This window comes from Dipteris shenzhenensis, chromosome 31 (assembly GCF_047967505.1).
Source record: "Dipteris shenzhenensis isolate YYH24624 ecotype China chromosome 31, Dip_SZ_1.0, whole genome shotgun sequence".
NCBI classification, from domain to species: domain Eukaryota; kingdom Viridiplantae; phylum Streptophyta; class Polypodiopsida; order Gleicheniales; family Dipteridaceae; genus Dipteris; species Dipteris shenzhenensis.
The window spans coordinates 23,407,192-23,424,752 of record NC_141626.1 but is presented as its reverse complement, the minus strand read 5'-3'; the positions used below and the strand labels follow the sequence as shown (position 1 = coordinate 23,424,752).

At 42.4% G+C, this 17,561-nt stretch overlaps 1 protein-coding gene across 1 annotated transcript in view; it reads left to right on the top strand.

Moving 5' to 3' along the window:
• Positions 1–17,561, top strand: part of ERA1 (Prenyltransferase family protein) — a 111,135-nt gene that overhangs the window by 65,675 nt on the left and 27,899 nt on the right. Inside the window, exons 6-9 of the mRNA XM_087369729.1 lie at positions 1,792–1,845; positions 2,264–2,315; positions 2,429–2,493; positions 5,611–5,667. Coding sequence (XP_087225855.1) covers positions 1,792–1,845; positions 2,264–2,315; positions 2,429–2,493; positions 5,611–5,667 — 228 coding nt within the window. The remainder of the gene's footprint in view (positions 1–1,791; positions 1,846–2,263; positions 2,316–2,428; positions 2,494–5,610; positions 5,668–17,561) is intronic.

Genomic DNA, 17,561 nt, shown 5'->3' with positions numbered 1-17,561 from the left:
GATAACATTGCCAATGCTTATATTGGGATTGAATATGCCAAAGACACGCAGCAGGATGTTCTACTCTTGCAGGTAGATATTGCAAAAGCCTTTGACACAGTTCAATGGGATTTCATCTCGCAAACTATGCGAGCTTTGGGGTTTGGACAAAAAATGCAGCAGGTTATTTACTAGCTTTACAGAGATAGCAATGCAGCTTGCATTATCTCTGGGGATATCTCTGATGAGTGGATTCTTCGTTGTTCGGTCCGCAAGGGATGCCCCACACACACACACACACACACACACACACACACACACACACCATGTTTCCTTCAAACTTTGGCTTGGACATTAAAACTTTGGGTACATTTCTTTTCCTAGGCCATTTCTTATAGCTTCTTTTTGAACCAGAAATGAACTAAGTACTTTTGAATTTCTTTTTCTTTGGAATAATTTCAACCCAAGATGTTCTCATATGATGGGGGTGGACTTCTAAGAATTCACTGCACAACTTTTGCATCTTCTATTGATGAGCTAGTGACAATAATGTACATAATTTGTGTCCATTGAAAGTAAACAAATGTATTCCTGTGGTAGAGTCGATTTCAAAATCTCTTCGAGCAACGTCACATAGTCTTGGAAGTGCTGCTTCTATTTCAAAAGCATAGATAGGAGCTGATGATGGAGCTGGGAGAAAGCACTTTAAAAAAGTAACCATTGCCAGAGCAGATGGGTCTTCCAACCAAGGTTGTCTTGTGAACTTTAGGCAGAAATAAAGAGTGCAAATCCTGTAATCGTTCTGTGGTTTCTGTAAGATATACTCCTTTTCTTGTCTAGAAAGAAATGCAGCTTTGTTTTTTATGAACCTTAACTTGTCTTTGAGTTCTTGAATATTGACCTGTCTTGAGAATCGTGTTGGCCAAAGTTGGTTATTCCCTAATTGATTGAAGCTCACTCTAGGCTCCAAGTCACATCTGGATAGAAAGCCCCATTTGAATGCCTTTTTCTTCTTGTATGCCCTAGTCCCCCTTTCATAGCCCATCAGCCCAAATTAAAATTTGTAGGATAGGCCATATCGGCAAGATAGAACATAGCTCTCAAGTTTTTAAATTTAGTTCTCTTTTCTCCAATTGTAGTATGCATATGCAAGTCCTACATCCAGCTTAGGTTAATTAGGGGTGTGCTTTATTTTTTTTTCTCTTGTCTATCATTCTATTTAACTATCTATAGCAGTTGGAGTAGACATTGACTAGTCTAGCTAGCTAGAAAGGTAACAAAAGGCCCGATCTTGTATCAAATGCCATGTAATTGAGAAGTAGTTAAAGAAATGTCAGAGTGGTGAGGCCACAAATGACCTTTCCAAAGGGGTTGGATGGTGGGAAGAACATGGAAAATGGAGCACCAAAGCTTTGATGTAGAAACACACCAGCCTGCCCAAGGAACCCTAGGGCATGGATTGGGGCAGTTTGCAGCTAGCTAACTTTGGGCTCATCAATGCCCATGTCATTGGTTATATGGAAACAATCCATCACAGTAATGTGTTACGTCCATCATACGATGATGTAATTAGGCTTCATTGGCCAGCTGGTCCTAGGTACTAGGCTTGGGATCTCTAAATTCATATCTAGGATAATATCTTTTCTCAATTATTGTATCAAGAAATATGTTAATATAAGTATAATGCTTTTGTGACTACATGTTCCCCTGCTTTGTTTGCAATGAGAAAGGTTTGGAGTTTGTATAATATTTTTCAAGATTTGTGGTGAATAAGTTTGTGGATGATTCACTCTGAACATTGCAGAAGTGCAGGGACAAGATGCTGGAGTTTTTGCTTCAAATGAAAGATCCTTCAGGAGGTTTTAGGTGAGTGGAAACTCTTGTGTGAACACAATCTCTTATTAGGTATTTTTAATGTGGAGGCTTTAATAATCATGTATGCACACGTTGAATGCTCAAGATGCTTGTTTTGGGACCTTAGTTTAGTGAGAGATTGTCTATATGGAATCATTTCCGGTTTGGGGCTGTGTATTTTCTATTGTGGCGGGAATGTCAAAAATCAAAGAAATGACTTTGAATTTGAGAAGTTGGTTTAGCTCAACAAGATTCTTACAAGAAAGGTTTCATTTCCGGGACATTCTACTTTCCATCACAATGGCATGCAGCAGGGCAATATTTTTCGGACCTTACTTTTTAATGTGCTCGTGTTCATCCTAACTGGGTGTTACAGGTATAGTAAATGTTAATCCTTTGATTCTTTGTGGTTTGTATGGTTTTTTGGTAGAATGCACAAAAATGGAGAAATGGATGTGCGCGGCTGCTACACTGCCATCGCGGTTAATTTCTCTTAGCTTGTAATCTTGCTATATTGATTTCATTTGGAAGATAAGCTGGCTTGCTCAACAAGGAATTTGAAATTAAACAAGTAATTGCATGTGTGTATTCACAGGTAGCACATATTTTGGGTTTATTGCGGCCAGCTTTAGTTGATGGCCTTGCTGATTACATTGTCAGGTAATCCCATTACTATTGTTAATCAAGAAAAAGAATTCTAATAAGTATAATAAAATACAACCAAAAAACCAAGAGAAAAGAACTCGTGTGATGAATGACCCCATAAAATAGTAACACATAATCAGGCTGAAAATGAAAATTGCACAAGCCAATCAAGTGTGTGAAAATGCCATGAGGGGCTGGTGGGCGCCATTCCCTCATCAGAGATGCTTTCCTTGCTTGAGCAACTTGGGATGAGCCATGAATCCTATTCTAGATGGCCGATTTTATAGTGTCATGCCAAATGAGGCATAGAGACTGGGTGGTGTACTTGAATTGCCACATCTTCCAAGATGTTAGACAGGTGATAATTTCCCATGCAGAGTCTATGGAGGAGGAATGAGGTGTGGAGGTATAAAGGCATGGCATCCAGAGCAATGATGTGGGGATTCCTTTATGAATCACAAGTACTATATGTGCATCAGCTCCCTCATAGGACATCTATGGTCAATGCTTTTTCTTGGGATTCATCTACATGGATGGCAATCGATTTTAGTATTAATTTGGATGTTTAGCGACATCAAGTTAGAGGTCTAATGATGGAGCTGGTTGTTTGAGAGTAGTCCCAACTCCATTTCTAGCTTCATCCAAGGGTAGTGGCATGCATAGCAGCGGGTCTGCTAAGCGAATCAAAAAGGGGTGAGCTTGCCTTATCTCACGAGTTCTTGACATCGCATATGAAGTCGATGGATTGCCGTTCTAGGATCGAATAGCCAAAAAGTCGAAGGGGAGGTGTTGTGGGAGATAAAGGGGTACACAACACACTTTTTTTTAATTAGTGAAAGCCATGATTGTTTAATGACAAGAAATGCCACCTCAAAGCGAGGAGCTAGAAATTACATCTTTATATATGCTAAATATACATCATGATCGATGTAGCAAGTCTGCAAGCAGTCAAAAAAAGATTGCTGCAGAGAATGCATGAAGAAAGCAAATAAAGAAAATATTGGATCACCAAAGACTTTACAATTCCTGGTGTGGGAGATAAAGGGGTACACAACACACATTTTTTTAATTAGTGAAAGCCATGATTGTTCATATTACAAGAAAAGCCACCTCAAAGCGAGGAGCTAGAAATTACATCAGCTGAAAATCTCTATATATGCTAAATATACATCATGATCAAAGTAGCAAGTCTGCAAGCAGTCAAAAAAAGATTGCTGCAGAGAACGCTTGAAGAAAGCAAATAAAGAAAATATTGAATCACCAAAGACTTTAAAATTCTTGTTTATCCACAAAGTCCAAAGTGCCCAATAACAAACCCAAACAAGGAAAAAGATCAAACTCCTGAGTGCGCGGATGAAAACCAAAGAGCAAGAAGAATTTTCCAAAACCAGGAGTCGGGAATCTCGTTCTCAACCGCTTGTCAAAGAAAATCCAGGAACTCACGGGAGGACGGGCAAAACCAGAACAAATGAAGCATAGTCTCTTGAGAAGTCAAACATCTGCGACATACAGCAAGAGCAATGTGTCTACGTGTCAGTAATTGGCCAAATGGAAAAACCCCCAAAAGAACTGTCCAAAAAAAGACCTGTTGCCGAAGAGGAACTTTATATTCCCAAAGTTGCCTTAGTCTCTTTCTCCTTCACTTAGCTGGCTGATGCATTTGCCAAATAGAATTAGCCTTATCTGAAACCCAAGGTTGAGGCAAAAGGATTTTATATAACGCAGGCACTGTAATCTGAGATAACGTCAAAGGACGAAAGGAGGACTCGCGGGAAGTCGAAATCCAATCCTCCAGCCTATTCTGAAGTTCCAAAGGAGGAATTGGGACAAAAGGTAAAAGCATACAAGTAATTTTTTGCCATAGAGGACGATAATGAGATCCCAAGCCATACCGTGTGGCTACGAGAGAAAAAGGTAAAATAGTTCCTCATCATGGATGACATCCGCAATAGAGGTAATTTTTGAAAGTAATAAAATAGAAACATCTAGGTTCCTGTAAGGCTAGCGGAGGGTGAAAAGCTTTTGACCAGTGAATGCTTTCAGCCCTCAAGGAATTTCTTATCAGAGAATCGCGGCCATGCCATTCCAAGTGAGAAAGGACGTGCTTTCAATCAAGAAGCAAGCTGGAGACCAAAGGGCAACCATGCAATGTACCATCAAAGCAACCAAGTAAGAAATCCCACTGAGTGGGTTGCCAATGACCAAAGGCAGAAGTATTAATCTGCTGTAACAGAGACAGCCCAAGGCTAATCACCTTGCATAAATTAAAGCAGCATTTTCCCTTTGTGAGCAAGGATGTGCACTTGGATATCAATGATATTAAGACCTCCATGCATTTTTGGTGAACATAGTCGATGCACTGAAAGCAGTCTTAGACTTTTTCGACCATGCTTGGATCGCCAAAAGATTTCCATGATTACAAACATGAAAGAGTAAGATCTGCTTTAGTGAACATGATCAGAGGCAAATAGAATTGAATATAGGCCACTAGAATAGACTGCACTATTCGAAGTCGAACATGCAATGGCTAGGTTGCTAGTTTCCAATGTTCAATCTTTTTTCTGAGCTTGACAAGTACCCAATCAATTTGCTGATGACGGGTGATCTCCCAACCCAAAGGGCAACCAAGATGACAAACAATCTGAGTGGGTGGAATTATTTCCCCCGGCCATAAGAGACCATGCCAGTCTTTAGAATGCAAGGGGAGCAGCTTAAACTTTTGAAAATTCACACGGAGCTCAGAGTACTCATGACAGATGCTTGACAATACATGTTAGGACATGATAGGAACTACTCCCAACACATGGAGTCTTTCTTGTCGTTGCTAGGTTTGCGGGCTCTTTATTTGATCTCTTATTTTTGGGAGTGTGATAGACACCTCCAGTTCCCATGGAAGGTGTACTTTCACATTGACTTCAGTCTCTTGGTCTCCTAGGTTTTTATGGTCTTCTGTAGACGTTATAAACATCTCTCTCTCTCTCTCTCTCTCTCTCTCTCTCTCTCTCAGTTTGTGTTCTTGTTTTGTGTCAATTTTTGGACCTTCTTGATGAAGATTACATCTGTGTTGAAGGGGTGTAACTGGATGTTCGATTTGACATCAAGGTCATTAAAAGTTTGCGCTTCTCTATGCAGCTGCCAGACCCATGAAGGAGGCATTGGAGGTGAACCTGGGTCTGAAGCACATGGCGGGTACGTGCATAAATGTATTTTGTTGTCATCATGTTTTAACTGTAACTTAAAGTTTTCATCAGGCTTTGGAGGACAGGTATAATAAAGCCTAAAAATCAATTTATGCATAAGAACACATTCTCCTGATCCAAATGAATATAGTGTGCAGATAACCAAAACACTTATATTTGCCTTGAATACTATTGCAAAATGAGGTAAAGCAGTCCACTAACATATGTGTCTTTCTACTCATGCTAGAAAGTGCCATTTCTAGGATAGAGGTGCTCATGCTTTCTGCACTGGAAGGGATTTGGTATGATGCTTTTTGACCAATCATTCAGTGCCGGATGGAACAAACTTTTGTAGTGAACGATGTTTTCTATGCAAACTGCTTAGTTGAAGATCATCCTATTATAATAGCGTCCTGTCCACCCTATTGAACTGGAAACCTGTTCCAGGGAGACAGGTATGACCTGATCTGTTTTGATATATTTGTAAATATTGTAATTTTCAGTTCATTCATGGAGACATTCCTCCTGACTAGATTTCTCATAAAATGAGTCACTCAAAATGATTGATTTGATTTCCCTAGCTCTTTTCCTCCGTAAATGGGTCCTCCTTAGCTCCACCTGTTTCCTCTTTGTGCTGAAATTTGGACAGATGAGGTCTGGTTTCTTTTGTTGACCGTTAGATCCAGATTCTACAATGACTGGAGGAGCTGCTCAGTCAGTGAAACTGAGAACATAGCGATCCTCATGAGTGGAGATGAGGATTAGGCAGAGTACTCAGGGTTTGTGACAGGAGGAACCCGGAGACATCAGCTGCAGCACCAGCTCAGAAGTCCCAATGGAGGCTACACGGCTAGCCACCATGATCCCAACGATAGTTTGTGAAATCTGACAGGTGAATTCAGGGTCAATATTCTCTTTGCGTTTCATTGGTGAATTCGGTAGATTGCTTTGTGCACATTGTCTATTCAAGTGCTCTCAAATTGCCAGGAGAATGGAAGATGAAGATCCTTGGGAGAGGCAGACGAGGAGGCTAGGTATCTGAAACCTGCTGCAAGATTGCTGTGGAAGAAAGTGACACGGTCTTTGAAGAGACTGAGATGCAGTTGTTCGGAGGCCCTCAGTTGCATGACATTGGAGGTCTATATGCGTGGTTGAGGACTTTGTGTTTGAGATTGCGGAGCCATCAGAGGATGCTGTGGTGACCTTGGACGACTCAATGTTAATTTCTGAGAGGAGCTTGACAGGTGCTATGGTTCAGAGACAGGTATAGGCAGGTTCAGGGGTTTTGGATGAATTCATAGTAGAGGGGTTTTATGTGGAGCATCCACAGGATTCTCTCTGCACAGGTTCATTTTATAGAATTTGCAGATTTTTCCAAACAGTGGACGGGTTGCTGAAATAGGTCCATGATATTTGGTACTATTCATAGAGGGAGTTCATGTGTTGGTGGCTGATTGGGTGACACATGAATGTACATAGGCATTGCGAATGCCATGAATTTGTTGTTGTGTACCTTTGATTTGCTCAGTAGGGTTGACACAGTTGACGATGCGAGGCAGCTTTGGGTGAAAATTGCAACAACGTGCCATGAATAAGATGAGAAATGGCAGGACCGGTGTTCAAATTCCTACTAGTATGTGGTAAGCTCTGGGTCTCTTGTCCTATGGTTAACACTCAGTGTCGATGCATAATCACCATTGTTGAGGTTTCCGTCCAGTCACCACTTTCATGGCTTTAACTCTGTCTCTCTGTCTGGTGACCTTCACCATGAAGAGGGTCTTGGTGTGAGTAGTCTATGATCTGGTGCATGTTTATAAAACCCTAAGTGAACAAAAAGTGGTATCAGCCTCAAATCTTGTAGGAACGAGGGCACCTCATTAGCACATATTTCTCTGACCTCACATCGTGTCTGCTATCACATAAGGTGCATAATCTGAGGTCTCTACTCTGTGTGTCCTGCTAGTTTCTGGTCATGGTGGCACATGTTCATCCAAAAAGATATAGCCACCTATGAATGTACAAGGAATGTCAGATCATGTAACAAAGGGAACCAAGTGTAAAGCATGTCGAAAGGCTTCGAACTTGGGACGAGGAAGTGCCTTTGTAAACATATCTGCGATGTTGTTCTCTGTGGGAAGATAGGACAACTCTATGTCTCCTGCTGACAATCGCTCCCGAACATAATGATAGTGAACTTCAATATGCTTGGTACGCGCATGAAACATTGGGTTACGCGCAATGGCCAAAGCACTTTGGCTATCAGTGTAGACAATAGTGGAGGATGTCTGGCAAATACCAAGATCTGTAAGTAACTGTCGAAGCCAAACACACTCTACTGTAGCGGTGAAAGCTGCCTTGTACTCAGCCTCACAACTAGATGTGGCAACTGTCGGTTGCTTCTTGCTAAGCCAAGAAATACATGAATTGCCAAGCAAAAAACAATTGCCAGTATGTGACACTCTGGTGTCGGAACATCCTGCCTAGTCACTATCCGTGTAAGCATGCATGGTAAGTGAACCCTGATCACCGTAGAAGAGGGCTAAATCCTGAGTGCCTCTGAGATATTTGAAGACTCTCTTCACTGCCTGCCAATGCTGTGAACTGGGCATGTGCATGAATCTGCTGAGCTGAGATACTGCATATTGCAAGTCAGGTCTGGTATGACATAAATAAATAAGGCATCCAACAGCCTGCTGATAAAGAGTGATATCACATGGTGGGCTCCCATCATGAGCTGATAATTTGAAGCCAGGGTCCACTGGAGTAGAGATTGGCTTGCAATCCTCAAACTGAAAACGATCAAGGAGCAGTCCAATATACTTGGACTGAGACATCATGATACCCCTCTCAACATGAGCAAACTGAATGCCCAAATAATAATGGAGCCGTCCCATGTCTGACATGTCAAAAATCTGCTGCAAATCAGCCTTGAAAGCTGCAATTTGCTGAGTATCTGGGCCCGTGATAAGCATATCATCCACATATAAAATCAGCACTAAAAAGTCAGATCCACTCCCACGGAAATAAAGAGTGGGTTCTGTGGGACTATTCTGAAAACCAAGGGATAGTAAGTGTGCATGAATTTTGGCATACCATGCCCTGGGTGCCTGCTTCAAACCATAAAGGGCTTTTCTAAGCCGGCATACCTTATTTTCAGAATTAACAACCTCAAAGCCAGGAGGTTATGTGACATAAACTTCTTCCTGCAGATCCCCATGAAGAAAAGCGGTCTTGATGTCAAGTTGGTGCACTTGCCAATGATGATGGGCTGCAATGGCAATGACACATTGAATGGTAGTAATCCTGGATGTGGGAGCAAATGTCTCCTCAAAGTCAATGCCTTGTTGTTGGGCATACCCTTTTGCAACAAGACGGGCTTTGTATCGATCTATGCTGCCATCAGATTTCCTTTTTAATTTGTAGACCCACCGCGTTCCAATGGCATGCTTGCCAGGTGGGAGATCTACTAATTCCCATGTGTCATTTTTGGCAATAGATTGTAACTCAGCTTTCATTGCATCCATCCACTCTTTGCTGTCAAAAGCATCTTTATGGCACAAAGGCTCTTCATTGCAAGCTGTAGCAAGGAGTGCAAACTCAAGAAAGTGACCATGCTGTCTATTCCCTGATCTTATCCGGGCAGCAAAAGGCTGATCTTGTTTGCTGTCCCTCAAGGTATCAAGAAGCCATCTGGGAACTTGCCTTTGTTGTCTTTGACAGCTCTTTCTTCAATGACTGCATCATGAGTAGTGGGATCATTTTGTGCCGGAAGAGAAACCTGCAAATCAGCATGAGGTTGAGGCTGATTATTGCTCAGTGGTGGGCCTGCAGGAGGCTCATGTTGCTGCTCAAAATCCTCCTCTGATGATGGCAGAGGTAACCAAGAGTCAAAGGCATCAAACATGTCAACATCTAGCTTTGCTTTGCAGTCCACAAGAGGAGAAGCTGAATGTTCAGCAAAGATCACATCTCTACTGACAATAATCTTTCTAGTATTTGGTTGATATAACCGATACCCTCTGCGCTCTTGGCTGTAACCAATGAATATGCATTTGATTGCCTTGTCATCAAGCTTATGTCTCAGCTGAGATGGGACATGAACATATGCAAGAGACCCAAAAACTTTCATATGTGAAAGTGAAGGCTTCCTGCCTTTCCATGCTTCATAAGGTGTAATAGTCTTTAATGCCCGTGTAGGTGATCTATTTAGCACATAGTTGGCACACATTACTGCATCAAGCCAAAATTTATTAGGCAAAGACTTGGCCTTAAGCATGCATCTGGCCATCTCCATTGTGGACCTGTTTTTCCTTTCAGAAACAGGATTCTGATGAGGAGTGTAAGGAGTAGTGCATGAGTGAATAATGCCCCGTGAGGATAGAAATGCATGAAACTCCTTTGACATATACTCACCCCCCCTATCTGTGTTGAGGGTGACAAGCTTGTTTCCTGATTCATTCTCAACCATATTCAGCCATCTCTGAAAGCATAAGAAAACTTCAGATTTGGCCTTTAAAGGATATACCTAGCAATACCTTGTGAAATCATCAATGAGAGTCATGAAATACTTGTATTTTCCAATGGCATTTGTCCTGATTGGGCCACAGACATCACTGTGTACTAGCTGCAATTTCCTTTGTGAGACTTTTGGACAATTCTTTTGAAAAGGAAATCAATGCATCTTACCCAAAAGACAACCCTCACACACATGTTTGGAAACTGTGTGAGTCTGAGGTACATCATTTGCCATCTGTTGTGAATGTAGCTTTGAAAGAGCTCTATAATTGAGATGGCCCATTCTCTCATGGCAAAGATGAGTTTCAGCAAGCTGTGAATCTGATATAGCCAATGCTTCAATAGAAAGTGCAGCTGAATGATGATCAAGGTGATAAAGCCCTTTTTGCAAAGTGCCAGTGAGAACTATGGCATTGTCATCACGAAGATCATATACTTGGCATCTGTAGCCATCAAAAATTACTCTGAAACCTGAAGTAGCAATTGCTGAAATTGAAATCAAGTTGACTTCAATGCCAGGCACAAAAAGAACATTTGTCAGAGTGACAGGATGGCTGGAAATGGATGTGAGCTGCACATCTCCAACTCCTTTTACAGCATATGAAGCAGTATTAGCACATGTAACAGTCCCCCCTCGAGGTGCATCAGCTAGAGAATGAAACAATTGTCTGTAAGATGTGACATGCTTGGAAGCACCACTATCAAAGTACCAGGACTGAGCATCATTAGCAGTAAAGAGTGCATCAGCTTTGGAGGGATCAAATGAGCAATGGACAGCCCATGCCCAATCATCTTGAAGAGCATGTGCATGTGAAGCATCTGCTGGCTCATGGGAGTCAATGGCATGTGAGGCATTAACTGTCAATCCTGCTTTCTTTTTCTCCGAAGCAATGCGCTTCGTGCATTCTGAAATGTCATGTCCAGGCTTGCGACAATAGTTGCATCTTTTTTTTCTTTCCCTTATCTGCTGTATTTTTAGATGCATGGGAGGAATTGCAGCTGCTATGCGTAGAGGAATTGCAGCTGCTGTGCGCAGATTTTGGCTTGCCCATAGGCTTGGAAGCCTTGCCTCTTCCTGTCTGCTATGAAGCAAATGCATGATCAGGAATAATGGCTTGTCTGTTAGCTCTACTTTGCTCTTCCTGCAAAAGCAAAGTAACTAGCTGGTCAAAAGAATAGTGGTCTGGATTACCCATGGCCACTAATTGAAGGGTTGTAGCAAACCCTTGATATGTATCTGGCAGTCCATTCAATGTGGTACTGACAAGCTGTGAATTTGGCACCACCTCATCAATGTTGGCAAGCTGTTCCATGAGGTCCTTGATCTTTGTCAAATATGCATCCATTGACTCACCTTCATTCATATTCACTTCCTGTAATTGCCTTCTCAAATATGCAACACGAGCTTCATTGCGTATCTGATAGAGAGAAGCCAATTTATCCCAAGCATCCTTTGCTGTCCTGCAAGACCGGATGTGTGGAATAATGATTCTCTTGCATGATAAAGCAATGCATGAATGTGCATTTGCATCTCTTGCATCCCATCTTGACTGTTCTTGAGTTGGAAGAGCAGCAGCAAGAGTGCTAGAGGAAGAGGCATCAGGAGGAGTACCCCCTGCAGAAGAACCAGCAGTAGAAACAACCACTGAAGCATTGGCTGGCCTCAGATCAGCCCCAGAAACAATATTCCACAAATGCTTTGCAACAAGAATATGTTTCATGAGATAAGACCATATCGGATAGTTGGTGTCATCCAACTTATCATCTTCACGAAGAACTCCAAATAAATCTTGATTGTTCCCAGCCATAGCAACTGTGATACCCTGTAAAAGACCTGAAAACCCAACCCATAAGCCTCAAAGCTATCACTACAAAAAGCTGGCTGTCCCAAAAATGACAGCAAATATTTGCAAGTTTCTGACCCAAATTAAAGGGAAAATGCAGATTTGACCCAAATGTGACTGTGACAGGCAATGTTCTGCAAAAACAGCAAATTTGGCAAAAGCCCCAAATTTATTGAGGACAAATAGGCCAAAAAGAGGGCAAATGTAGAAAAGCCCCAAATTTTGCTGAAATTTTGCAAATGTGACCCAATGTATGATAATCTGACCCAATTTCCTGCAAATGTAACTGAATGTCCTGCAATCTGACCCAATGTACTGCAATTTAAACAAGAAATTGCAGACTAAATCCCAAAACTCCAATATTCTTGCAAGAAATTGCAATCAAAGTAGGTGAAAGGAAATGAAAGCCCCAAATTTGCCAATGTCCTGCAAAAGCCCCAAAACTGCAAATGTTTGTAGATGACTACAGTGAGACCAAGAACCTGAATCAAGCCAATGCCAAAACAGGTACGGAACCTGTGGTGAAACTGTACGGAATACCCAGATTAAGTACAAGTTGTACGACTGAAGGTACGTGTGTACGGGAAGCTGGTACAGGCTCTTGACGACTGATCTGTAGGTACGATGCAAGTACCTTGTACGGAGTTCCTACGCAGGTACAGTTGTACGGCGTAGGTACCTTGTACTCCTACGCAGGTACAGTTGTACGGCGTAGGTACCTTGTACGGCGAACTGAAGGTATGTCGATGTAGGTACGGACGTGTAGTACGGCAAAGCGACGTGCAGGTACGGACGTGTAGTACGAACACAAATACCAGGTCTTCTGTACAACTGTACAGAAGGGAATGCAGTTATACCTTTTGTTTGGGAAGCTGGACGCCTGGATCTTGGACAGCAGCTGAAGAGCCTCGAATAGGCTGGGAATGTGTCGACCAGCACGGCAGAAAACTGACAATGAGCAATGGAGGACTCGGGGGCTGAGGAGAGCTGAAAGACTAGAGCAATACCTGCTCTGATACCACTGAAGGTACGAAACGAAGAGAGAGAGAGAGTGCAGGTACAAGACGAGTCGATTCAGAGTAGTCACGTCAAATCTTAGATAAGATGAAAATACACAAGTACAAAGTACTTGTACCTAGACCTAGGACTAAGTGTCCTAGGTGTCACATAGGACTAAGTGTCCTATGTGGCCTAGAAGGCACTAATACTATAAGTGCCTACACTTATGCCTACAAGGCACATACCATGGCCTATAGGGCATCACTAGAACCACCAGAAGATGGCCTACACTTACATGTCAGTATTACCCTGATGTTAATGATGTTCATGATGCCTGTATGACGTGGTCTGGTCACTCTAGACAATGCGCTTTATGTTCCAGGCATTTGCAAGGACCTCATCTCTATTTCAGCCATCGCTACTTGTGGCTATTAGGTTCTCTTTGATGGTGTTCGGTGTGCCTTTACCATGGTCTTGACTAGGACATTGACTAGAGGATTCTATAGACTTGATGCCTATGACAAATGTTTGGATGATGCTGGACTTGCGGATGAAGATGCCTATGCTGTTGATTCCTCTTCCATGGTAGATACCCATTTGGGGCATGAGAGGTTTGGACACTGTAACTTTGGGGCTTTGGTGAAGCTACATAGGGATGGTATGGTTGTTGATCTTCCCAAAATGCATATGCTTTCCAAGCATGTTTGTGAACCTTGCTTGCTTGGTAAGATGCACCGTTCTACATTTCCCTAGGATGGGAGAGTTGGTGCCTGACGCAAGTTGTATTTGGTTCATAGTGATGTTTGTGAAATCCAAATCTAAAGTTTTTGCATGCTTCATACATTTTATTGCCTCGGTTGAGAATGAGAGGGGGCTGAAAATTGCTCACATTAATACAAACAGGGGGTGAATATATATCCAAGGAATTTGCTGAATTTTTGGCCTCACATGGCTTGTGCCTTACACTCCTTAGCAGAATCCCGTGGTTGAGAGAAATAATAGATAAGTCATGGAGATGGCCAGGTGTATGTTGAAAGGCATTTATTTGCCCAACAAGTTGTGGTTGGATGCTGTTTGTGTGCAAATTATATTTTGAATAGATGACCCACCAAGGCAATGAAGACCATCACACCTTATGAGGCTTGGACAGGTCATAAGCCCATGATTTCTCACATGAGGACTTTTGGATGCTTGGCATGTGCAACATGCACCACTTAAGATAGAATGAATTTATCGCAATACCAGCAAGCTACAACATGGATGAAAACTTCACAAGGTGAAATTTTCATGTCCACTAGTATTGTGGGAACATCTATCTAGATGAACCCAGGAACATGCCCAAACACATTCTCTAAAAACATGACATGGTGCATTTTTTTTTTTGTAAGAAAAGTACTTCATTAAGTATGAATTAAAACCGCAGAGCAAGCTCAAGTGCGAGAGTACAGCATGTCAAGCATGAGAAAAAACAGCTCAGAATGAGCAAACAAAAATCTCAGGTGGCGGCTGAAAATGCCACCTCATCCCTGAAGGAGAGTCAGAGAAGAAAGGAGAACCCCTCCAAACTCTGAGAAAAGCAACCCTCCTAGCAGTAGCAGTCCTGGAGGTTCCCTGTATGTTCGCCCAAATGGCCATCAAAGTGTGTATAGTATCTGCCCAGATACTGGCCATAGTCTGAGAAGGGTAAACCTGGGAGTCCTCCAAAGCCTCTGTACATCTGGCTCTCCAAATATGCCATGCTGTAATACTAGCAAGAATCTCCCAAGATGTGTCTACAGAAGCGTGGGGAGCTCTGAATGGAGTAAACGGAACATCCCAAAGGGAGCATGCCACAAGGTGTCGTCGAACAACGAAAGATGTGTCCATGTCATGTCCCTCGAAGAAAGCCTGTGGACCAGTGAGTGACAACCAAGCAACTAATCCCTAGGTCCATCTAGACAGTGCACTGCATGTAGTGTGACATGCCCAGTGATCTGCCATGCTCATCTAGTATGCAATCATTCCACATGACGGGCTGCCTGTCAATTTCTTCACGAGAGGAGGGTGGAACTCTCTGAAGAGTACTTCTAAAGCTGTCCCAAGCTTTCAGAATGGCAGCCATGAGAGGGGAGGTAGGAGATATGAGATGGGCTGACGTAAAGATCCATCTAGGTCTGTCCATCCAATCTCCTCGCTGAGAAGGTGTGCATGTCTGTATACTGCGTAAGAAAAAATCCTTCCAAGGCTCCTAACCAAGCATCGAACCTCTGACCACCATTTTGCAAAGCAAGGCTCTACATTGCAAGTCTGGATCAATAATATTGAGACCCCCTTCCTCAATGGGTAGAATAAGAGTCTCCCAGGCCACCCTGGCTATCACATCTGAAGTGCCGTCTAATCCACTCCACACAAAATTCCTGATAGGTCTCTTGAGCTGAGTGATACTGCTTGTAGATCGGCACTAGCAAGAGCAAACAAACCAGACTGTAGCCAACAGTACTTGGTTTACAACAACCACTCTGGATGCAAGGTCAAGTCTGACCGAATCCCAAAATAGGAGTTTCCTCCTGATGCTCTCTAACACGGGAGCGAACTGCTGTGCTGGAGAAATGCCCACCCCAACCTGGCATCCAAGATACCTGACGGAGACACCCCTCTGAATCCAAGTAAAGCCAATATCAACACCCCAATCTGGAGTGTCCTCATCACTAATCCAGAAACCATTGGATTTGTTCCAATTAATGTGAGCCCCTGCTCCAATGCAAAACAAATCCAAGGCTATCTTAAAAGAGGTGAGTGTCTGTGGAGTGGCATCCAACATGTAGTGCAATTTTAATCTCATGATAGTCACTCATAAGGTTGAAACCCATAAACTCCATCACGCATAGCAAGGATTAACTACTATGACATCTTGGATACCAGGATTAACATGGGCATGATCAAACTAATCCCTAAGGGGGGTCAAAAGGAGGACCTAAAGAATTGGAGACCACTAACTATGCTCAACACTTGCTATAAAATCTTTGCTAAGGTACTGGCCATTAGACTAAGATTCAAAATGCGGGATTTGATCTAAGAAGAGCAGAAAGGATTTATAAGGGGGCGTCACATTTTAGAGGCAATACTGACTTTGTGGCAAGGGTTGGAATATGCAAAAGAACATGGACAAGATATTTGTTTCATGAAAGTTGACTTCGACAAAGTGTATGACAAAATGGAATGGGGCTTATTCAACAATCTATGCAAGATATGGGCATTGGGCCTAACTACAGAAGATTTGTGGATGAACTCTTGCAGCAAGCAAGAGCTAAAGTCGAAGTCAACGGCAAAACCTCTAACTCGCTTCCCTTGAGGGGATCCATAAGCCAAGGCTGCCCCCTATCACCTCTGCTTTTTGCATTGTTGTAGACGCCTTGGGGTGGCTCATTCAAAGAGAAGTTGACAATTGGAACATAAAAGGCATTCAAATAGAAAGAAACCACCAAATAGTATGCCAACATTTTGCAAACGACCCAACCTCACGCCCGTTAACGACCCTCAGTCTGTTGAATCAGTGATGCAATGTCTCGAAACATTTCACGCATCAAGTTCTAGAATAAACCACAGCAAGACAAAAAAATTTGGCACGGGAAATCCTCCCCCCAATGTTGTGATGGAAAAAGGATGCAAATGGCAAAAAGAGGGTGAGGCTTTTCATTTGTTGGAGATTCGAATCGGCTTTAGGTGCTCTAATAAAAATAAGTGAGTACAGAAGATCAAAGAGAAAATTGCTAGATGGCAAGGACAACAACCAACATTAGCTAGAAGGAAGTTCGTCATGAATCACTACATCTACCCTTCTGTGATCTATTTCATATCATGTTGGTTTCCATCAGAGAAGGCGTCAAATCAAATCAATGCGCTATTCAGAACGTTCCTTTGAGGAAGGGAACTTGGGGCAAAGGAAAATGGCTAAGGTCCAATGGAAGTTATGTACTATGCCTAAAGAAAAGGGAGGGCTAGGGATTGTAAATGTTGAACAGTTTTTTATGAGATTTATGGGACAACGGATCCTGAAAGCTTACCAATCACCAAATACGGTGTGGGCCTCACTGGTCAGGTATTGCATCAGCAGGGTAAAGCCTATCATATGCAAACATTGGAAGGCATTGATGGAAGGGATCGCTGTTTTCAGCAAGGAGCCTTGTAAAGCAAAAGGCTCAGAGCTATGGAAGGGTACGTGGAAGGTGTGAGAAGCTTCGTAAACGTTGTCTAATCTAGAAAGGTTCACTAGGAAAACTAGCACATTTTGTAGCTAGGACTCAATCTGGTTTTCTATTATCTGGGGACAATTTTCAATCAGTAATACAACAATCAGGAGTGCACTCGGACTAAACAAAAAAGGATTGAGATGTTGGCAGGACCTGTGGGACATAACAGAAAAAACTTGAAAGAGTGAAGAAGAGCTGAGGAGAATGTTCAAACTTAGTCGTTTTGACTTAATCCTCAACGCTCATCAAAGAAAGACAAAACCTCTAGGACAATGAAACTTTGGCTTGGATGGGGGTATCAGAGAATCTAGATGGAC